Genomic DNA, 23,866 nt, shown 5'->3' on the forward strand with positions numbered 1-23,866 from the left:
GTTTTCAATAAAGGAAAGTGGTCAGGATGTTATTGCCATGGGTCTCCCTTACCCACCGTTTTAGCACGGAACAAAGTGGGACTTCGGAGCACTGCACACACTCGAGCCTTCTCAGCACGAGCCAACAGTTCTGTATCAGCTATCCGGTTCTTCGATGGTTAAATCTCCTTTTGATAAATGTCTCTTGCCTTTGAGGGCCTGATGCATTCAACAAACAAACAAAGTTCTATTTTACATATACTTTGGGTGACGGCATCACCCCTGGATCTCCCTCATCTGGGCACAGAACCCTCACAGTCTTATTCCACAAAACAACTAAACAGTTCCTTTTCTCAATGAACTTTGGGTGATGACTTTTCACCCCTGGATCTCCCTCGGTCAGGCACGGACCCTACTGACAAGTGGGACAATTCACTTCCCCTGGTCTTGCATTCACGAATCTTCAATGTCTTTTTAAACAGTTCATCTGGCTTTGCCCTTGGTTATCGACTTCCCTCTGCCGGGTTCCCTCTCGCCACCTGTTACCAAACAGTTCACTATGGGACTTTTGACTTAGCCCCTTCTCATTAGCATCCCTCCGTCAGGTTCATTCTACAATCTTGCCAACTTACGAAACACAGTTGATTACCGATTTCAACATGCAGGATTCTTTTCCCTTCTTTACAATCATCTGTCAGGCAAAGACTATCGATGGTACAGAGGATTTTACAAGACCCCTGTATGACCACTTTGACCTCTCTTCGCCTCTTCTCAAGGCTTTCTGGTTATGGTAGTCTCTACCTTCGGATAATCTCCCACAGAGTTTTCCTGCGTGAGCACCCAGGTGGCACTGAACGCCTCTGTTGCAGGCTTATCCCCCACTTTCTCAAAAGTTCCTTTAAGCTTTCCGAAGTTCAAATGATCGGTTTGCTACTTTTCGTATCGATTCCCTCTCGACTCACCGGCTGTGATAAACCACTTGGCTTTCTTCTCCTTCGAGTCAAGGTTGGTACCACAGAGACCAGCGTCTCTCCCTGGCTTGGCTATAAGCAGAGGTGGGTCTTGTGTACCATGCGCATCTGTTGCAACACACAATGGCTTTTGTTTGCAGCCTTATATTTCCATCTGCAGAGGTTTCATGGACCTTGATCGGAGAGGGCAAGGTCGCTTCTCTACTTGTCACCCTCTCGGTATTCGCTGTCTTTTGCCTCCTCTTGAACTGCCGTGCTGAGTTAGCTCTTAGGTCGTGCGGTCTGCCTTGCTCGTCCTGTGCTCTTGTGTTCCACCTTATATCCCTGTTGGGAAAAGGCTGTCAGGTGTGAGGGATTCTGGTCAATTGCCTGACCCTTGTTTTGGGAAATGTCAGGTAAACGTCTCTGGTGCTAGTCCGTTGTCTTTTGTGTTGTGGGAAAGTGTTTGTGTCAGAAGGGGGGGGGGGGTGTTTTGGAATATCCTACATGGTATGATGGGGGAAAAGGTGTAGAAAGAAGGGGGTTACCGCATCTCACCCGTCGATGTCCCACTCCCCAAGGACCCCACATCCATTCAATAGTGATGGCCGTGTCCTGGCCACCTGGATGACAGGTTCCTGGGTACTAGCTAGGGAGACAACTACAAGTTTCTCACAGGGGTCAGGGCTCAGTCTTCCACGAGTGCCAGGGAGTTCTTTTAGAGATCTTTGCACTCTTGGGAACCCCTCAAGTAGATCTGTTTGCACCCAGTATGAACAGGAAATGCAAACTTTTCTGCTCATGGGAATTTCACCAGAAAGGAGCACTGGGGGGCTAATTTTTCCTGGATTGGAACTTCCAGCTCCTGTATGTGTTTCCACCGATTCCTGTCATTCCTCAAGTGATCAGGAGGTTGAAGAGGTACGGCGCAAGAATGATCCTGATTGCCCCGGACTGGGCTAGGAGGACGTGGATACGACCATCTGTCCTCCACATCATCTTCCCCAGAGGCCAGACCTTCTCTTGCAGGAGATGGGGCTGGCTTGTCACCCGTCCGTAGACCAAATCAACCTACACGTCTGCCTTTTGAAAGGCTAAGGTGCATGGATTGGAACCTTCCGGAAGATGTGATGGAGTTGTTGTTTTTGCCTAGAAGGCCAGCAATTGAGGCTCTATACCTAAGGCATTATACCGTTGCCATTGGAGAAAATGTTGCAGCTGGTGTAGAGAACAGGATGTGAATCCCTTTTTATGTAACATCTCAAGGGTGTTGTCTTTTCTGATTCATCTAGCAAGACAGGGCTGTCAGGTCACCACCATCAAGACCTATTTGACAGTGCTATCCATTGTTAAGCACATGCCAGTACAAGGGTCATATTTCATGATACCCTTTGTCGTACCATTTTTTTAAGGCCTTATTAACATCTTAATAGTGCAAGCATGGGACCTGAACCTGGTGTTAACTTTTCTTATGACTTCTCCATTTGAGCCATTGTATTTGTGTCCTTTGAGACTTCATAGAAAACGGACTACTTGGTTGCTATCTCCTTAGTTCAAAGAGTGGGTGAATTGCAGGCCCTGCCTTGTAAACCACCTTTTACAGTCTTTACCAAGGACAAGGTGACTCTTAGAGGGTGCCCTTCGTTCCTTCCAAAGGTTGTATCAGAGTTTCACTTGTTGCAGATAATTTGTTTGCCAACTTTCTATCCACCTCCTCATCCATCTAAAGAGGAAGAAAGGCTGCAGTGGCTCAGCCCCAAGAGGGCTCTGAGTTTTAACATCGTCAGGACAAACCAATTCAGACTTGAAGAGCAATAGTTCATTGGTTGTAACCGCCCTAAACTGGGCTGAGGAATAACAAAGCAAACCATTTCAAGATGGATAGTGCTTTGTGTTTCTGAATGCTACACCAGAGTGGGTAGGAAAGTTACTGAAGGCTTCAGGCCATCACTCCAATAGGGTTGTGGCAGCAACTTTGGCTCTTCAAAGAGGAGTACCTGTAAAGGATAACTGTCATGCCGCAGTGTGGTCCTCCATACACATATTCACAAAACACTATTGCCTGGACACAGTATCCACAAATGAGCCTTGTGTTGGCAGGGCCGTCCTCAAACAAGTGGTGACATAATAGCCAAGGAGTTCTCTCCTTCCCTCCTCCATGATGTCCCACAGCTATATCTAAGATGAGGAATCCGTGGGAGGATACAGTCCATTAGCAGAACAAATTACTTACCTCTGGTAATGTTCTTTCTTATGGATGTTCCACGGATTCCTCATTGTCCTGCCATCAAACCCTGCGGTTGAGTAGTTTCCTCCTATGATTCTGCGATGAGACTCTCCTTAAACGCTTACACATGCACTTTTTGTCTCTAATCCCTAACGCGGCTGTGCAAGATGGAAAAATGACAACGGAAGTCATGGGGAGCTGCACGCGCTATTTATACTGACGTCGATTTGCATTTCGTTCCGAAGCCGGAGACTCGAGGATCCTTGACGATGAAACACATGGCGCTACCTGGGAAAAAACGTTTCTGAGGGTGCTGCAAAGCAGGAGAATATATCTAAGATGAGGATTCTGTGAGAGGAACATCCATCAAAAAGAACATTACGAGGGGTAAGTAATTTGTTCTCTCTCGTCTTCCAGTGGGCTTCCTCCACCCTAGCCCAGACTCCCCTAATCCCCAAGATAGTCACTAGAGATCGATAACCCCTGCTATCTAAAGTCCACATGCATAGCGATGAGGGCCTAAGGAAATCGCCTTATCCATCTAACTCTCTCCGGGGACTTCCAGGTGGACCCTTGCCTGGAGTCCCAAAATAACTATGAAGGTCTTTTAAACAGAAATGCCCACTTTGCTTGTAGGCCAGTTTCACTGAATCCCATTTCACTGCAGTTTGTGTAGCACATTTTACTGCAAAAACCAGATGGGGTGGGTGGGGTGGTTGGGGGTTAGGTATTTAGAAAGGTGGGTGGATTGGGCAGGACAGGAGGGGGTCTCTACCTGCAGTTTAAGAAAACTGTGAAAAGGGATTTGGTGAAATCCCTGCAAGTAAATCACGCAGAACCCTTTAAACCAGAAATTGGTGCCCTCAAACAGCTGAGGTCTCATTTGTTCTTCTCACACCCTTGTTCTCCCTCACCCTGATGTTCCTTTCTTCCTTTTCCTTCCTTTGTCTCTCCCCCTTTATCTTTCTCTCACTCCCTTTCTCCTATGTCCCTTTTCTGTTATTCTGTCTCACCTCTATGCCTTAGTTCTACATTCCCGCTGCTCTCTACTATTCTACATTTGCTATGACTCTCCCCTCTTACTATTCTGTACTACTCTCCACTCCTACAACTATCTACTACTCTGTCCTCCTACTAATCTGTACAACTTTCGACTCCCACCACTCTCTACTACCCTTCCCTGTCTACACTCCAGCCCTCCTTTTCACACACTCCTTCTCCATTCACTCTCCCAGCCACCTTGCTCACTCCTCCTTACTTACTCCCACTTAGTATCAATCACTCACCTTACTCATCACATACGCACTCACACTGATGTATCACTTTTTCTCACCACTTTTTCTCACAAATACATCATCTTCAGTACTCTATCTGCTAGTTGCCACCATGACTCGCACCACCGTCCTTCCACCACTTTTTCTCTTCATATCTGCCTCCTGCTCGCTCTTGACATCACCCGAACAACCCACCTCTCCTCTCCTATTTGACCCTTTTTATGCTCCCCTGCCTCTTCCTCCCCCTCCCTGGTTCCCCTGGCCAATCTCTGCCTTGCACTCTCTCAGAGGCTGGGTTACACAGTAGTTCTGAAGCTATAAAGCGCCTTGTTAAGTCCTGTCCCCTTTTTGAATGTTGGTCCGCCATTGTTTGGCAATGGCAGCCCAGTACAATGAATGTCAGAGTTCTTAGTTTGCTGTGAAGCAGCGTCTTGATTGCTGGTCTGCAGCAAGCAACATTCCTCTGGCTCTGTGCTCGTTGCCACATCGCTCGCCCATGGGCTGCATGTTCTGTCCTCTGGCGCAAGGGATTGAGAGCTCTGTAATAGAAGAGAGAAAACACTGGTTGGCATGTTGCATGGCATGTGTGGCACTTCCTACTTGCAATACAGCACATATGGGGGTAACAGAGACTGAGGTCCTCCCAACTCCCTCATCTCGCCACTGGGGCATGACTGGCTCTGGCAAACACCCTGGTGTGGGGTCCTGTCCCAGGTTAAGCGGTGTCCCCATTCCCCCCTAGACCCGGTCAGTTCAAGGGTCAGGTCACTGACCCTGTTACAGTTGGGATGCGAGTAAGTCTTTGCATTTGACGGCAATGCCACCAACTGTTTTATGTGGTGGATGGGCTAGTGTGGAGAATGCATGCCAGGGATGATGGATGTGTGTTGGGTTTTCAGCTATGTTTTCAGCTATGTCTCTGTGAGAAAGAGCATGATGTGTGTGTGTGTATGTGTGTGTATGTATGTGTGAGGGTAACAAGATTGTGCTGGTGAGAGTGACAGTTGAGGATGGTGCATGTGTATGTTAATAGTTGTCTCTGTGGAGTGTGATCTGTATGTTTGGATTTTTGTTCTGTGTATGTGGCATGTTTGTGGCACTCTTTGACAAAAGGGGCAGAGAAAGGTAGATTCCTACCCATAGCTCCGTCTGCCCTTATCTCTAGGGGCCCGGACGTTTGGACACCCGAAGCAAGTAGCCTATATTCCCAAGTCCTCCTTGAAGTAGTTCCACAAGATGAACATATAAACAGGGAATGATAAATAAGACCATGTATCAGTCTCTCAGGAGCAGGACCACAAGATGGGAGGTGAGGAACTGCAAGAAGTGAGGTGGCGAGAGCACACTAGCTTCAAAACAGTGGCTTAAGGGAGTGCAGGGGTTAGATTCTAAGCATGTGCATTGGGAGCATCCAAGCTGCAAGGTAGAGATTGTGGTGGGGAGTAGATTTTAACCCTACCTGCAAGAAGGAAACACATGACAAAGACAAAGGAGTGAACATCCAGATGCACTTCCTGTCTCAGTTGTATGTAACCTCTTTGACCCCTCTGCTTCCTCATTCTTCCATCTGGTCCTGTCTGGAACTTTCCTGAAAGGGCTATTGTTGGTCTCTCAGGGTTCACCCCTTAGCACCTGTCCCCCCTCCTTGGCTTTTCTCTTCTCCACTGATGTTAGTCACTTCCTTACTTCCACCAGTAGCTATTCAGCCTTTCTTCCTTTCCTCTCCTCGTAGCCTCTGTTATTCCTCCTCATTGACTATCTCTTCGGTTCTGTCACTGTCTTCCCCTGTCGGGTCTTCCTCAGTAGTACTATAACAGGGGGCTATAGCCCTCTCCTCTGATGTACTGAGGAGTCTGCCTCCTCTACCTCCTCACCAGATGTTACCAGGCTTTCTTGATCACCTGCTCCCAACATTGAACCCTTTCTTGCACTACCCCCTCTGGCTGAGGTTACCTCCTTCTCCACCCTAAAACCTTGGTCTGATGTCACCACTTCTGACCTTTTAACACATGGGACTGGTGTTACTATGTTCCTAAAATATTGACTTTTACCACCTTCTCAGTTATTGTCACCTTCTCTGTCTTCTCTACTGCCACCTCCTTCCCTTCTACTCTAGCCACCACCTTCTACCCTGTTGTTGCCACTCATCCTCTACACTGCTGCCACATCTCCAACTTCCTTTGTTTATCCAGCTGCCACTGTGTCCAATGTGCTCCCGATTCCAACCTTCTCTGAATGTGAGCCACCTGCTCCTTCAACCCATACTTATCAACTGAGGTGGTGTGCTTTCATACTGAGTTCTCCCTTCCGATTGGATGGAACTGTCAGTGAGCCTGTGCATCTGTATCTTGTAAGTGGGTGAAGGTTGTGATTGGTGGTTGTTCCAGAGTGTACCTGGAGCTGGATAAAACCTAAGAATTCCCTCTGCCATTTTAACATTACTTTTCCCTGTCTGCGCCCCCGCACCCTCTGTGCTGATTTAGCTGAACTCTCCTGTCATTTCAGTGTGTTTGGAATCCATTGGTTAAGATCTGCGAATACTGTATTTCTAGATCCATATTGTGCACATGGGGATATCAAAACATGTCACCTCTGGCATGAGAATCACCTGCTGTGGAGCAATATTTCCTCAACCTTGATTCCTTTGGTGTATTCTTGATGTTGTGGAAGTCACATATTTGCAACATTGTATCAGTGGAGCCTGCAAAATAGCTTCTTGATGTTTCAGGTGAAGCTGAAACTGTATCCAAACACACTTCCATCTTCAAGTGAAGGAAATTATTTCCTATAAAGAAACATGTTCCTCTTGCAATGCTACAGCTTTGGGTGGGCTCAGAGAGAACTTCGGGCCTGCTCAGTTGGGGAGAAGTGCATTAATATTTCCCTGTGAGGTCTCACCTGAGGTTTTGGCAGGATCAAGGATGTTATAGTTCACTTGCCCTAATTGACTGATGGAGTGGGAAGATTCCCTTCCCCAGTACTGACTTTTGGTTAAGGTACTATGATGTCCCATGGCAAATGACGGGGACCAAGGTAGGGTGACCATGGGATCCTCCACACACTGTGGTGGTTCCCAGAAATAGACAGGGGACTTCGCCACTGGCTTTAAAGGTGAATTGTAAACATTGGAAGGATGTTGAATGCTATTGAAGTTTGTTATATAAAGCTAAAGGTCTATTCATACATATCATTTTAGAATACAATCACATATAATTCTAGACAAGAGTATTACATTTATTAAAATGTCATAAGGTATTCATATCATTCTAAAATCTGAAAACATGAAAATACCTATCCAAAATGTATACAATTATTACTGTTTGCATGAGCAAATTCATGTCCCACTAAAGCATCCATATTTAGTAACTGGAGGGGTCTATATTATTGGGATAGGTAGGCCTACCAGCAAAGATATACTGAATCTGGTGCCAGGTATTAGAATTAATGGCTACTCGACACAAGGGGTGGTTCCTACTAGGCTGCGTTCGGCCCACAACAAATATTGCTGACTCGTAGTAAACCGGTTAAGTGCTCTTAGGTAGATGTTATCTTGTCGCTCCCTCTCTTGTGTTGGGTTCAGCACTGTTCCCTGCTGCAAAACCTACTACCTCCCCAGACAGATGGCAGAACTCCCTCTGGGCGTGGAGGTCAGGCTGTAGCAAGGTAGAGTAAGGTGAACATCGTATCAGCCCAGTTTGCGTGTCATCAAAGGACCAGGTTTTATACATCCACAGACGGCAAGATATGGGAGAGATGCACCCCGCCACCAGCCCTCTCCTTCATTCCAGATTCCTCTATGTAACCCCATATTACCTATGGTGCGGGCAATCATCCCTATCATCAGTAAACATGTCTTCAGAGGAGTCTGAGGAACATCTTGGTGTACTAAACTGCAGTGTACATTAGAGGAGCACACCATGCCTGAGCCCTTTGTGGCAGAAGTAAAGGTTAGGTGACATTAGCAAGTTAAAGGGCACAATACACAACCAAATATATTTGGGAACAATCCATGCCACCACCTCTTTCACGTACAATACGGTTATTCACTGCCATAGGAAAGAAAAAAATCCAGATCTTTAAAGCATCCTAGATATGCACAGTTCTTTTTATTCCTCTGTTTCATCAGTAGGGGTGTGCCAATGCAGGCAATGTGAAAAGGTACCGGATCGAGGTAATCTATTCCTCTCATTACAAACATGATCACAGTTCCTGCACCGTCCTTAACCACATTGTAAAAGTGAAAGGGTAACAACAGGGCATACCAAATAGCAGGACCTGAACACCATGGAATTCACCATGTTAATGGAACACCATTTTAATGCATAGACTCCTGGCCTGACCTGTAAGTCAAAGTAGCTGCCTAGGTCTTGCTGAGGAGTGGTAGCTGGATTAGCACGTTGTTAAATAATCTTCCTGAACCACAGCCTCTCTCACATTGTTGGCAAAGTGTTATTGAACTGTTTGCTGAGAGTACCTGGCGGGATGATGCCAATACCTCTACAGACCTCCCCATAGGCCAGCGTAAACTATTAGCTTTGTCAATGCTAGGTTGTGTTCCTTTCAGCAAATGATGTAATGACTTTACCTCTCTATTTTCTAGCTGAAAGGGGTCCTCATTTCCTTTGCAAAAGAGTCCAAGAAATCTGTTCGGAGCAAGCACGTCGTGGCTTTGAGAGAAGTTGCGGCCCACACCTGGGAGAAGGTGTTATCGTTCGTAGGACGCCAGTGGCAGAAATCTGCTGAGAGCGTTGCAGTGCCTGCCAATGTAAGTAAAGAAACACCAATGTCCAGGCACATGTTTGTTTGCCCTCAAGGGAACTGTTTATCAAAAGTAACAGAGTTCTGACATCTGTGGGGGTTCTCTTTACTAATATTTAATGGTTTTGAACTATATACAAGTACGGTTGCATCATACTACAATGACATCATACAGCAGTGTGGATTAATAGAATGCCATAAGTGGGTATTATTCGTTGATTTATAATCATGCGTATCAGTGCTATGGCAGTGCCCAAATATTGCAAAGAATATATACAATACTATTGCACAAAATGGCGAAAGGGTCAATTGAGGTTCAATCATGTGGATGAGTCTTTCCTCGCCTGCATGTGCTATCTAGACAACAAAGGGGAATTGATGAGTGAATTTCTAGTTCTCGAGCAATTGTTGACCGCAAGAGTTTTTATTAATGTCTGAAATACTGACACCACCCAGCATGACCAAACAACTTTTTCTTCTTCTAAACACGTTCGGCACTGTGACTTCAAATGGTGTTTGCATATCGAGAGTTCAGCTGGACATAGTCTAGGAACCTGCTAGAATGACTGATTTTGTAACTGAGTTGTAAAGAAATCTTCCTGGTATTACCATTATTCCTATGTCCCTTCCCCTTTCCTCCATACTTTAGGGACATCCCTCCGTCCTGTGGGACGGGACCGGAGCACTTTGTAAAAAGCATCCACATTTTTCCAAAAATGTGTCTTTTCTCTCTTTCTTGTGCGGGGCCCGGCTCGCGGCCGTAACCCCGCCCACCTTGGCTCCGCCCCGCGCATCGCCCATCAGTCCTTTTCTCCGCTCGTTCGGGACTGGACGCACTTGCATCCTTGGAAGATTTTCTTCCCTTTTTTCCTCTATGGCTCTCGCTAGCGATCGTTTACTAGTCTGTCTATGTCGTTCAAACTAGACTTTCCTGATTGTTCATCGTGTCACCGTCGTTTCGCGATGGCGGATCCCCATCCTCTTTGCTTAGAGTGTTTGGGTCCGGATCACCGTTGGGACTCCTGTTTTTACTGTGACTCCCTTTCGGTATGGGCACTTCAACGTCGGTTGGAGCGGTGGGAGGAGGTGTTCAGACAAACTCCTCCGGCACATTTTCAGGCGTTCGTCGACGAGAAGAAAAAACACCCGGTAAGTTCTTTACTTTTCAGAGCACCCCGGCCAGGGGGATACCTTTCCAGGTTCCTCTTGGGCCGGGAGGGCCGTTGATCGCTCTGTCACCGGGGTTTGCCCTGAGAGGTGCCCGTTGGGCCTAATAATTCTACCGGAGTTTTCTCCGAGGGTCTCCGTAAGGGGCCTGTGGACACCGGAGTATGCTCGGAGGCCCCTACTGTGGGGGCTGTTTGTAGACTCAGTTCTACCGAGTCGTGGGGTACCGGAGCTCGCTCTGAGGCCGTTCTGTCGGCTTCCCTCAAAAATAAGACCGGGGTGCGCCACAAGGCCTTGGGTGGGCTTGTCATTACCGAACGGATGTTCGAGGCCCGCGTAGATAAGGCTGTTACCGGACCTGGGTCCGAGGTCCCTCGTTCAGAGGCTAAAGATACCAAAAGTTCTGAGAGGCCCGACAAGGCCTTGTCAGTGAAGGCTATTCCTCACCGTTCACGCTCGTGCAGTGACACCAGACCTGTTGATGGGGCAAAGAAGCAAAGTTGTTCTTTTACAGGCAGTGCCGAGGTCCTTCCTTCAAAGGCTAATTTGACGGTTGGTATGTCACAAAAACATTCCAGGCCTCAAAGTACCGGCTCTGCCGAGGTTCCTTATGCTAAGGCTAAACTTAAGACCCCTGATCCATCGACAGGGACCCCTGAATCACTTCCTCACGTGAAACAGTTCCCCTCAGATGAGGACAAAATGGCGCCCATTCCCGCCACGACCGCGGTGGCCATTTTAGGTGCTACCCCTACAACTGCGCCATCGGCCTCGGGTGTAGGGTCTGGTCCCTTGGGTGAACATAGAGTCCCTTGTGCGCATCCTTATCGGCCAGTTTATGATTGGAACCCCCGGATGCCTCCTCCGCACAATGTTTTGTTGCCTGCGGGGCCGGCACCTTTGATTTATGTGGATACGTCCGTGGAGGGGCCTATGTGGCACCCTTCCCCGTTATGTTCCTGGATTTGTCCACCTCATGAGAGGCCTCCTCGGGTTCCGAAACAGTCCCCGGAGGATGCCTTTTTCAGTAAATTCCAAACGCTTATGCGTACCGACCCCATGAGGGAATATTTCAAAGGGCTTTTCAGGGAGATATGTCCACCTGCACCTCCGGCTCCACCCGTCCCTCCGGTGGTCCAGCCGGCGCCTCCCTTGCCTACGGTCCCTTCCCCGACTCTTCTGCCTTTGCCTCCATTGTCCCCGGTGGACAAGGCAGCGCCTGACACGGCTCAGCAGGATCCTGACCTGTCAGATGACGCCCAAGGCGATCAGGACAACGAAGACCTTTCCCGCTCTATTAGAGCTTTTCATGACCGGGTACTGGACATGATAGAGTTTCTTAGATGGCCCGATGCCCGAGGCACCCGCTCCGCAGAAGGGTGTGCTTTCTGGGGCGTTCACCCTGTCTCCCTTGGAGCACACCAGCCTGTTCTTGCAGAAGGATGTTTTGGCCGAGGTCCGCAGAGTCTGGGAAAAGCCACACTCTGGACTTTTCATCAATAAGAAAATTGACGCAAGATACAGGCTACATTCTTCGGAAGAGGTGGCTCTGTCGTCTTGTCCACCTCCCTCCTCCACAGTGGTGGCTGCGGCCACTTTGCAGTCCAGGCCTGCAGCCTCCTCTTCCACGATGGCTACTCAGGTTCTGGGAAAGGAGGACAAGCTCCTAGACTCCCTTGGGAGGAAAATCTTCGCCAACTCGGCCTTGCAGCTCAGACAGGCCAACGCTGAATTGATTTTAGCGGGAGCTAACATGCGGATGTGGAAAGGTCTGTCGGAGTTTGAGGAGTTTATCCCGGACGAGAAGCTGGAAGACTTCAGGGGTGGCCTATCCAACGCCAGGGTCTTGGCCCAGGATCTCCTGGAGGCTGCGGCTCATCATGTAGACACCTCGGCTCGGGGCCTTATGCTGGGGGTTGATACCTCACGGCAGGCGTGGCTGCATGCCACAAAATTTTCAAAGGAAGTGCAGGACAAGGCGAATGATAGCACTCAGACAGCTAAGTCATTGTCTGTCCTGGTTAAGGCTCCTTTCAAAACCCAGAGACCGTTGTCACAAAGTCGACCCGCCTCTGGCTTTAGGGGCTTCCGCGACCACAAATCTCAGAGTGGATACCCCTGCGGGGAATAACCGCCGTAGGCAACAATGGATGCGGTTTTTTTCGCGCTCTTCAGCCTCCTCCTGAGGTTCAGGTGGCATCGCCACCGATAAACCTACTAAATGAGGGTTTTCCACGCTCACACGAGACCCCGGTGGGAGGACGCATTGCGTCTCATTGGGAGGTGTGGCAGACCATCACAGAAGACAGATGGGTCTTGTCAGTCGCTCGAGCGGGCTTCCGCTTACCTCTACCCCCGGCCCCACCCTGCAACCATCCTTTTCAGCTGTCGGGCTCGCCCTCCCTCAAAGCCGAGTTTCAGAAACTTCTGGACCTCAAAGCTGTGGAACCCGTTCCCCTCGGGGAGCGAGGGGAGGGCTTCTACTCCCGGCTGTTAACGTTGCCCAAACCCAACCAGGCTGGCCTGCGCACCATCCTAGACCTTTCCCAGTTCAATCTTTTCCTACCCCCAAGAGAAATTCAAGATGATTACGCCCAGCCAGATACGCTCCTCCTTGCAGACGGGCGACTGGCTCAGCGTTGTGGATCTTCAGGACGCGTACATGCATATCCTGATTTGGAACCCACACAGGAGATATCTCCGCTTCTCTTTGGGAGAGGAGCACTTCCAGTTTAGAGTGCTTCCTTTTGGCCTCAGCTCGGCACCGCGTGTCTTTACAAAGATGATGTTGGTGATTGCGGCCTATCTTCGTCTCCATGGGTATCCATGTGTATCCGTATTTGTACGACGGGCTCTTATGCAGCCCTTGTCTGCTAGTAGCAGTGGGCAATCTCCAGTCTCTCCTTCAGCTCCTGTTCCATCTTGGGCTGTCGGTGAACTGGCGGAAATCTTCCATGATGGTCTCGCAGGACCTGATTTTCCTGGGTTTTCCCTGGAACACGATCGACTGCAGAGTGTACCTGACCGGGGACAGAATGGCGGATCTGTTAGCCACGTGTCAGATGTTTGCGCAGTCGGAGAGCATGCCGGCCTGATGGTTCCAGAGGCTTCTGGGCCTCATGGCCTCGTGTGTGCTGGCTCTTCCTCTTGTTTGTCTCAAGATGAGACGGACCCAGATGGCTCTTCGGAGTTCCTGGCGTCAGGCTGTGGACCCGGATTCCAAGCGGATAATGATTCCGGATTCCATGAGAGTGGACCTGGACTTGTGGTCATCTCTCAGCAACCTGTCGGTGGGTGCGGGGTTTCAGGACCCAGCTCCCACGGTGACGATCACGACAGACTCCTCCCTTCTGGGGTGGGGTGCGACGTTAGATCTTCTTCAGGTCTCGGACCTCTGATCGCCTCAGGACAAGCTCCTGCACATATATCATTTGGCGCTTCTGGCGATCTTTCTGGCGCTCAAGGCGTTCAGACCGCTCATTGCCAACAAGGTGGTTCGCATACGCACGGACAATGTGGTTTCAATGTATTACATCAACAAGCAAGGGGGAACATAGTCTACCCCCCCCCCCTCGTGGACCTGTCTATCCAGATATGGGAGTGGGCCGTGCTTCATGGTGTCTGGCTGCTTGCAGTACATATCCCGGGCCAGCTGAATGTCACAGCGGATGCCCTCAGCCGGCGGACAGTGGTCAGCTACGAGTGGGAGTTGAAGGCAGAGGTCCTCTCATGGATTTTCTCGCGTTGGGGCACACCAGAGGTGGAGCTCTTCGCTACGGTGCCTCCTCTCTGGGGGATGCTCTCGAGATTCCATGGCACAACATGAGAGCTTACACCTTCCCGCCTCTGCCTCTAGTCCATTGGGCAATTTGGAAGCTGAAGAACTCTGTGAACTGTTCGCTTCTACTCATAGTCCCTTGGTGCCGGCCAGGTTTTGGTTCACAGAACTTCAACACCTGTCGGTGTATCCGCCGATCTGGTTACCAGTAACTCCCAATCTTCTCATCAAGGGGAACAGCAGATGTGGCACCAACCCCACAATCGCTCAGCTTGGCGGCATGGTGCCTGAGTTCAAGTCTTTAGAGCATCTTAACTTGTCTACGGATAACATGCGTATTATCCAGGCAGCCAGGAAACCCTCGACCAGATCCCAATACAGGAGTAAATGGCTCAGGTTATGTCATTGGTGTTTGGGGAAGCAATTGGATCCAAGGGTGGCTACGATTGACACGGTACTGTCCTTCGTGTCCTTCCTAGCAGAGTCGGGTGTTCACGTTCTGTCATGCAGAACTTACCTGTCAGCGGTTTCCGCTTATCTGTCTACCATTGTTCTGATTCTCTGAGTAACCCAGTGGTTAAGAGACATTTTGCAGGCTTGACACACCTCTACCCTCCGGTTCGTAGTCCGCACCAGCCGTGGGACCTAAATGTAGTCCAGACGGCGCTGTGCCATAAACCTTTTGAACCAATGGCCACGGTGGACCTCAAGTACTTATCCTGGAATGTGTCCTTTCTGGTCGCCGTTACGTCAGCGAGGAGAGTGAGTGAGCTCCAGGCCTTGTCAGTGGAGCATCCTTTTTTGGTCTTTCACAAGGACAAGGTAGTCCTGCGGACAAACCTGGCCTTTCTACCGAAGGTGGTAACTGAATTCCATCTGAATCAGTCGATCTCCCTACTGGTCTTTTTTCCGAACCCTGCCTCAGAGGCTGAAAGGGTTCTGCACTGCCTCATTGTCAGAAGAGCTCTTAAGTTCTACCTGGACAGGACTTCCGAGTTTAGGAGTTCTTCTCAACTTTTTGTAACCTTCGGTAACCCTCAGGGTAAGCAGGCGTCTAAGGCGACTATTTCTCGGTGAATCGCCGCCTGCATCACAGAGTCTTTCACCGTCCAAGGGCTGAAACCTCCTAAGGGTATTCATGCACACCTGGTGCGGGGCAAGGCAGCCGCGGTTGCTTTTCAGAAATACATCCCCTGGGAGTCCATCGCTAGGGCAGCTACTTGGGCCTCCCCATCGGCCTTTTGTAAGCATTATTGTCTCGACATGAGCTCAAGAGCTGATGCTCAGTTTGGTCAGGCTGTGCTGAAGAACCTGTTTCAGTAAGGGGTATTTCCATCCACCTGTAGTTCCTGTGAGGAGTGCTTGGGAATCTCCCATAAGTATGGAGGAAAGGGGACGGGACGTAGGAGTATAACCAGGTTACTCACCGTAGTGACCACCTTACTCCTAGTCCATAGTCCCCTTTCCTCCATACGCCCGCCCGCCGTCCCCTCTAATAAGGTTCCTCTGTCATTGCTAATAGGTCTCTGACCTGGCGATAGAAAAGGACTGATGGGTGATGCGTGGGGCAGAGCCAATGTGGGCGGGGTTATGGCCGCATGCCGGGCCCCGCACAAGAAAGAGAGGAAGGACAGATGTTTGGAAACATTTGGATGCTTTTTACAAAGTGCTCTGGTCCCGTCCCACAGGACGGCGTGATGTCCCATAAGTATGGAGGAAAGGGGACTATGGACTAGGAGTAAGGTGGTCACTACGGTGAGTAACCTGGTTATTCTGCTTTAACCCGTGAAACATTATTTGTGGGTTTTTTCTGGTGTTATCTTGTGCTGACTGTTTCCATCAATACATCAATATGCTTGACTTCTGTATATGGTTGGCTTTATTTTTGTGAAGCAACCAGCTTGTTGAAATTGGGACACTTTGCAACATTTTGGTGAAGGAGGTGGACCCAAGCATTGTGTTCTGTTCTGCTGTATTGGTTGACTGTACTTTACCTGATTACTGTTTATTTACTACTGTCTTTGATATTTCTTTTTCTTAAACTGCAGCAGTATATCTTTTATAGGCTTCTCCAAATGTTAAACACAATCAACTGTTTTGGCAGCGCCACCCACATTCCAAGGAGTAGTGGAAGTGACATCACATGCACAATGATATTACAGGAACTGATTCTGTGTGACCTTAAGGATTTTAAAGCGGCGTAACAATCCAGACCAGGACTCTTTATACTGGCCTGGGATGCAGCGCACAATCAAAATGCTTTTAAATTTATGAATTTGGATTCACCTTTGACAAGGCAGCCAACCCGTCTCACACCCCCCTTAACGTACACCCCTTGTCACGATGGACCATGAACCAGGTCGGTATGTGATGATATAATATTTATTTATTTAATTGTGAATAAAAATCAAAAATTCAATGTAGGGAAGCAATCACCAGTGTGATAATTACACAGTAAAATGATAGAATATACTTAGTTTAACCTTCTAGCCTAAGATACACAATGAACAATTGAAAGAAAGCAAGATTACTTTTGGGTAGTGCTTTTAAATGGCACCCCAGTTAAGCATTCCCCCTGCAACACTCCCTCAAACCCCTGATAACCAAATGCTGTGTGGGTGGAGAGGAGTAGCAAGTATACTAGCTCCCTTGAAAAATGAGCAAAATGGCACTCGGAATTACTAAACAGTTGTTTATATTTGCGGTTGAATGAATAAGGCAAGAATGTGTGTGGCTGTATCAAAGAAGCAAGAAAACTCACAAGCAACAAGGCAATGGACTAAACAACGGGCATACAGTGTAGAAAATCGACTATGGAATTAAACATAGTGCAGCAAGAATCACACGTGGCAAAATTGCAATTGCTACGTTTCACGGGTTTAAAATAGCAAAACGGCTTGGAAAATGAGCTAAACCGGCAAAATCGGAATGCGGTTTTAATGCTAAGGTACAAAGACACAAAGCAGGTATGATATGAAAGTGAAAGGGTGATTCTCGATGGGTGGCAGTATGGGATTATAAAAGGGAAAGGAAATCGGGTTTTAAAAAAACACTTTCACAGGAAACTCGGTTTTGTTAGAAAAAGGATTTATGGTACTGCAACTATATTTTTAATGGCTAGATTGTTAAAGAAAGACACAGTACGCGAGGAGGTTACTTGCAAGGACAATTTACCCACACCGCATTCAGCTCTATATGGGAATTTATTAAATTATTCAAAATAGTACTAAGGACTTGTATAGCGGACTGAAATGATTTGGAAAGAATGGCGCTAACACATGGAAATTAACACAGATTTTCCTAAGGACAGGATACACAGAGGATTCTAACAATTTTTTAGGATTTTGCTAGGTTACTTATAGGATTTCTATGGGATTGGACATAATACCATGTAACAAAGCAAGGGATGCAGTTTTTTGGTTATTGGAGAAGGGAAATGCTTACAACAAGCCTTGAATGAGGTAGTTTGGACAGCCAGCCGGTCCTCGGACACGGGACAAAGATCTGGTCACTTGGGCAACAGCGGGGCTCTCCTCTAGGGACACACAGCGGGGCAACCAGAGTCTGGTCTCAGTAGACAGTGGGGCGCATCAGCTTGGAAAAACAAGTAGCTGGGCAAAGCAGGATAATCCCAAAAAGGTTCAGCAGCCTTCTCCTCTTTTTCCCCTGAATTATTGGTATTTTTGTAGGGTTTCATTCTGGATTAGAGGTTCAGCCTGGGTAAGAGGTTCTGCCTGAATCTGCTATCAGCTTACCCTGGCCTGGCACTGGAATCTGAAATCTTTCAGGGTGAATGTGGAATGTCTGGATCTTTGGATGTTGATTTATGAATGCTGGATTTTCTTATCTTGGATTTTTGAATGTCCTGACAGTCTGTATGTCTCCACCTTGGCATCAGAGGATTTTTGGGCAGAACTTAGACATGCCTCCAAATCGAATAGGTCAGCCTGTAACTGTCGTCGCCTCCCTGTAGGCAAATTGGACTGAAGGAAGTGATTTTTTTTTTTTAAACATTTTTTTTTCGATAGAAGCATAGTCAATTACAACATATAATCATTATACTTTTTAACACAGTGCATAAAACCAAATTTTCATTCAGGGTTAATGTCACCCGATGTTGTGTAAATTGCCTCCAATTTTTAAACTATAAATTATTATTTTACTTTCAACAAATGTTCAAGAGTATAGCTTTTGACTATAAGAGTCCGCGTCATAACTTCGTAGTCTGTTGCTATACAACAGAAATTTCCCAGTTTTATCGATTCATTCTTAATTTTATTTCCTCACCCCCCCACCCAGATCCTTTATCTCTAGGTTCCAGAGTCTTTTGACCTTTCCGTTGAAACGACCCCATATGAGGATCCCACTTCTTTTGTGTTCCTGGCTGTCAGGGGGTATAAATGTTTTTGAGAATCTGAGGTTTGAAGAAATAGGCTTCCCTTTTTTTTGACAAAGTTTCATGAGGGGGAGCCAGTAGGCTAAAGTCTCTGCAGTGATCATTTCTTTCAAACATAGGTTCTCGAGTGTAACACTTAGACAGTTAACTCCCTCCCCCCCTTTACTTTTCGCCTTGTTCTTTTTTCTCGTCGTGTTGATTCTTTCTCTTTCTTCGCTCTGGGTTGTTAGGTGATCGATATATTTCTGAGGTTGCGTGGTTTATAGAAATGGGCTTCCCTGTCTCCGACCAAGTCTCTAAACGGGGACCATATGGATAAGTATCTCTGGTAAGTCTCTGTTCTTATGGCAGTTACCTTCTCCATTGCCATTACTCCCCATATTTTCACCCACCACCATGGTGTCGTTGGGCCCTCTAGCCTTTTCCACCTTTGTGCCAATGTCATTCGTGCCGCCGATAGTAAGTGTGTTATTAGAGTGGATATATGCCCTGATGCCGCGTATATAACCTCTGCCTCCGCTCCCAGCAGGATCACTTTAGGTGATAGTGGTAATTCTCTGCCAGTAATGTCTTTGATGTGTCCGAGTATCTCCTTCCAATAGGTAATCGCCTTGGGGCATGTCCACCTCATGTGGAACAGGTCTCCTCTCCCTCCACATTGTCTCCAACAGTTTGGGGGATATTCTGAGTTTATTTTGTGTAGTCTGTGGGGGGACATGTACAATCTGTAGCATAATTTATATGCAGCTTCTTTCATTGCTGTACATTTGGAGGTTCTATGAGCTCTTGTCCATATCTGGTCCCACTCTCTTTCCGTTATCGGCTCTCCTACATCTTTTTCCCAATTCTCTTAATATCTGAGGTTGTCCGTTGGTTGTGCTCCATCGAGTAGCCTGTAAATTCTAGATATCCCTCTCTCTGGTTTCCCTCTTGCATTGTTAGTTCCAAGCCTGTTAGTGTTCTTGTACCCGCTCTTTTCACTGATGGGTGGGAGATCCAGTGTCGTATTTGCATGTATCTGAACCTTTCATTTTCCCCCAGATCGAATTTCTTTTTGCATTCTAAGAAAGGGATTGGGTCACCGTTTTGGTACATGTCCTGCAGTGTTAGAGTGTCTGCGCATTTCCATCCTACCCAGAAATTCTTCTTCAAGTCTGGGGTGAAATCGATGTTGTGCATGATTTGCATGGCTCTGTCCCAGTTACTCAGGGCTGTTTGATTAGCTCCTAGTAGTTTTCCTTCTGTTTCGCGGGCCTTGGGGTTCAGTGCTAGGAGCGCTGTTATTGGGATCTGTGTGGATGCTTGTTCTATGGCTCTCCATCCTTTGGTGTCGGCTGGGTTAGCCCACTGTAGTATGGGGCCCAAGTGCGCTGCCATGATGTATCTGCCCAAGTCTGGAACTCCCAGGCCTCCCAGGAGCAGAGGACGGGTCAGTATACGTCTCTGTATTCTGGGTCTCTTTTTTGCCCATATGAATCTAAATACTGCGTTGATCATCTGTGGCGGGATCTCCGCGGTATTGAACTGGTCACATATATTAGGCGGGGGAGAAGGGTCATCTTTACCGCTGCTATTCTGGCAAACCACAATAGTTCCTGGTTATCCCATCTCAGCAGGTCCGCTTGTAGTTGTTTCCAAAAGAGGGGGGAGGTTTGATTTATAGAAGTCCTCAAATTTCTTTGCCAGGTGAACTCCCAGGTATTCTAGAGTGTTTTCCTCCCATCTCAGGGGGAATCTCTGCTTCATGCCGTTTCTTGTATTTGCGTCCTCCGTTATGCTTAGCGCCTTTGATTTATTGTAGTTGATTGTGAATCCGGATATGGTGGCAAATTCCTCCAGTGTTTCAATGGCTCTCGGTAGTGTGTTCTTAGTGTCTCCCATATAGAGCATCACATCGTCAGCGTATAATGCTATTTTCTGCGGGGTCTCCTTGATTTGCACTCCTTTTATATTGGGGTCTCCTCTGTACCGCGCTGCTAGTGGCTCCATAGCCACTGCAAATATTAGTGGGGATAGGGGGCAGCCCTGGCGTGTACCCCTCCGTATCTCCACTTGTTTTGAGTCGCGGGTGTTTATCCGGAATGATGTAGATGGGCGTTGAAAGTTTGCCAGGATCATCCTGCTGAATTGTGTCCCGCATCCGAATTTCTCCAGGATCATCCGAAGGTATTCCCAGTCCAAGCTGTCGAAAGCGCGTGAAACGTCTAGGGCCGTGATTGCAAATTTCTGATTTGTACATCTCCCCCATTCGATTACATTTATGGCTCTTCTAACGTTATCTTGGGTGTGACGTCCCCTAATAAAACCTGCTTGATCTTCATGGATGATATCTGGGAGGATCTGCGATAGTCTATTCGCTAGTATCTTTGTGTATAGCTTTGCATCTGTGTTTAGGAGTGCTATAGGGCGGTAACTTGAACATTCGGCGGGATCCTTGTTTGGTTTCAGCACAAGGATTGTTGATGATCTTGCCATATCTGGGGAGATCGATCCAGTATCTCTGATTGTGTTGAAAAGTCGGGTGAGGGGGCCTAGTAGTTGTGTTCGGAATGTTTTGTAGTACGCATTCCCGAAGCCATCTGGACCTGGGGTCTTGTTCCTTGGTCATGAAGAGATAGCTTCGTTGATTTCTTGAGCTGTGAATGGCCTCACCAGGATTTCCGTGTCCTTGTCCGAGATTTGGGGTAGATGGGTAGTCAGTAGATAAGATTTTTGGTCTGTCTCATTTAGGTTTGCTCCCTGTAGTAGTTCTTCATGGAACCGGACCATTATTTCCAGTTTCTCTTCCTCTTTTGTGATCATATCCCCTTTTTCATTTCTTAGGGCGGCTATATAGTTACGGGATTTCTGTTTGTTTAATTTGGCCGCTAGGAATTCTTTTGCCTTGCCTCCGTGGACGTAGTAGGATTGCTTAGTGTTAAGCAACGTCTGTGCTACCGCGTCCCAAGTGTGACCTTCTATTTGGGCACAAACCTTCTTTAATTCTCGCCAGGATTTCTGCGTTTGTCGGGATTTGTGGTTTTTCTCTGCATCTTTTAGGGCTAGTTCCATCCTCCGGGTTAGTATCGCCCGTTCCCTACAGTATATCGCTGCCTGGGCCATGAATTCTCCTCGGATTACAGCTTTCCCCGCATCCCAGACTGTTTTCCAGTCAACCTTGCCGTCGTTCTCTTTAAAATAGTTGTTTATAGTTTCCTCCATGTATGCCCTAAGCGCTAGGTCGCGCAGGATCAGGTCGTTGAGTCTCCACGGCGGGCGTTGTGTGTTTTCCCCTCTGTCTATTTCCAGGCTAACTAGTACTGGGGCCTGGTCCGTAATGTATTGTGTTCCTATTTCCACCTTAGTCAATTGGGGGATTAGAGTTGCTGAAACCAGGATCATGTCTATTCTGGAGTATCCTCTGTGTACTGCAGAATAGTGAGTATATTCTCTCGTGTCTCCTTGGAAGAAGAGCCAGGTCTCGATTACTTCTAGCTCTCTGAGGAACTTTCCCAACGCCTGTCTGTTTCTCTAGTCGGCTACTGTAGGGGGCAGGGTTTTATCAAGGCTAGGGTCCTTTATGCACTTGAAGTCCCCTCCTATGATCGTTTGGCCTTCACACCAGCTCCCTATTTTCAGTAAGAGATCTGTGATGTATCGGTTTTGTTTGTCGTTAGGGGCGTAAATCGCCAGGATCATGTAGGTCTTTCCTTTGATAGTTCCCTTGATTCCCAGGTATCTCCCTTCAGTATCACTAATTATCTGTTGTTTTCGGAAGTCCAGTCCCTTGGCGAACAGTATTGCGACCCCTTTTGTTTTAGAGCCGCTGGAGGCGAAGTATTGTTGTGGGAATGCCTTGTTACGCATTCTTTTTCATCCGTTTTCAAGAGGTGGGTTTCTTGCAGGATAGCTACCTTTGCAGGCAACTTCTCGAGCCTGTTGAGAATCGCTCGTCGTTTCCCGGCGGAGTTCAGCCCTTGTACATTTAGCAAGACGATCAGTGTCTCTGCCATTTTTGTACGGGATATGTTTGTTGCTTCTGTCTCTTAGTGTGTTTTGTTTTGGGTTAGTTTGAAGTGGCCCACCTGCCGTGATCAGGTGCTTCCTCCGTGTCTCCTCCAGTCGCTTCTTTATTTAGTGTCTTCTTCAGGGTGTTTCGTTTGTGATATTTGAAGGGGCCTGCCAGTTTCTTTTCTCTGTTATGTCTTCTTTTCCTTTCGGATGACCATTCCCATTGGTTGTTTTGGCTGCTGGGTGTGCTATTTCATGGGCTAGTTCCGGTTTGGCTTTGTTCTTCCTCAATTTGTAGTAACGCCAGGCCTTCCTCGCATGTACTGATCCTTCTTTGTTTCCCTTTCCAGGGGAAGGCTAATCCAAAGGGGAATGTCCATCTGTATGCGATTTGTTCAGATTGTAGTGCTTTTGTGATTGGTTGCATAAGCTTCCTCTTATGTAGGGTAATCGACGCTAGGTCTTGGTACAGTTGGATTCGCCCTCCATTGATTAAGTTCTTTGTGGGTACGTGCGGCTCTCAAGATGTCCTCTTTCAGGCTATAAGAGGTCATGACGATAAGAACATCTCTAGGTCTCACTCCTGGTTCATTCCTTTTTGGGCCCACTCGGTGGATTCTGTCAAATTCGAATCTCTCTTGGGGGGGGGGGGTGTCGTTCAGGATGCTGCTGAAGCAGTGTTGCATGGTGTCCCGTAGGTCTTTATCCTGAATCGTTTCTGGGAGGCCCTTGACCCGGATATTGGATCTTCGTGAGCGATTTTCCAAATATTCGGTTTGGATCTCTAGGTTATTTGTAGCTCTGGCAACTTGGTCTAGCAGGCCATTGTATTCCTTTGCTTCCTCCGTCATATGTGAGATTCCATTTTCGAGTGTGTCCACTCTGCCTCCAAGTTCGTCTGTCTCTTGTCGTACCTCTTTCAGGGACGTCTTCAGCTCTTCTTTCATTTTTTCTAGTTGGCTCTGGAGCGTGTTTATTATCCTGGATTCCATGCCCCTAAGGCAGTCAAGTAGTTCTTCCTTATTTATAGCCATGTCAGAATTGTTAGGCGTCGTTGATTCTCCCTGGTCTGGAGGTTCTTGAGGGGCGCTATGTTGTGTTGTGTTCCAGCAGCTTTCTAGCAGACGAGTTTGTTTTTTTGCCGGTGTTTTGGCTCTTGGTGGGGGGTTTTCCCTTTAATCCCAGGCATCAGGTTCCCTCCCCGTTGAGACTCCGTGTGGGCCTCCAAACACTTGTTTTCGTGGGTCTCTGCTAGGAGCTGACTCCGTCCGATTAGGTTTTCTAGCGGGTTTCCGTATGATTGGGTATGATAGTGACCCCAAACATCAATCTGGGGCTGGTCAGTGG

General features: G+C 47.7%; 1 protein-coding gene across 1 annotated transcript in view; it reads left to right on the top strand.

Moving 5' to 3' along the window:
* Positions 1-23,866, top strand: part of PKD1L1 (polycystin 1 like 1, transient receptor potential channel interacting) — a 2,330,280-nt gene that overhangs the window by 2,133,840 nt on the left and 172,574 nt on the right. The window contains exon 52 of the mRNA XM_069613333.1: positions 9,031-9,195. Coding sequence (XP_069469434.1) covers positions 9,031-9,195 — 165 coding nt within the window. The remainder of the gene's footprint in view (positions 1-9,030; positions 9,196-23,866) is intronic.

This window comes from Ambystoma mexicanum, chromosome 5p, assembly GCF_040938575.1.
Source record: "Ambystoma mexicanum isolate Mex_15411 chromosome 5p, UKY_AmexF1_1, whole genome shotgun sequence".
NCBI lineage: Eukaryota > Metazoa > Chordata > Amphibia > Caudata > Ambystomatidae > Ambystoma > Ambystoma mexicanum.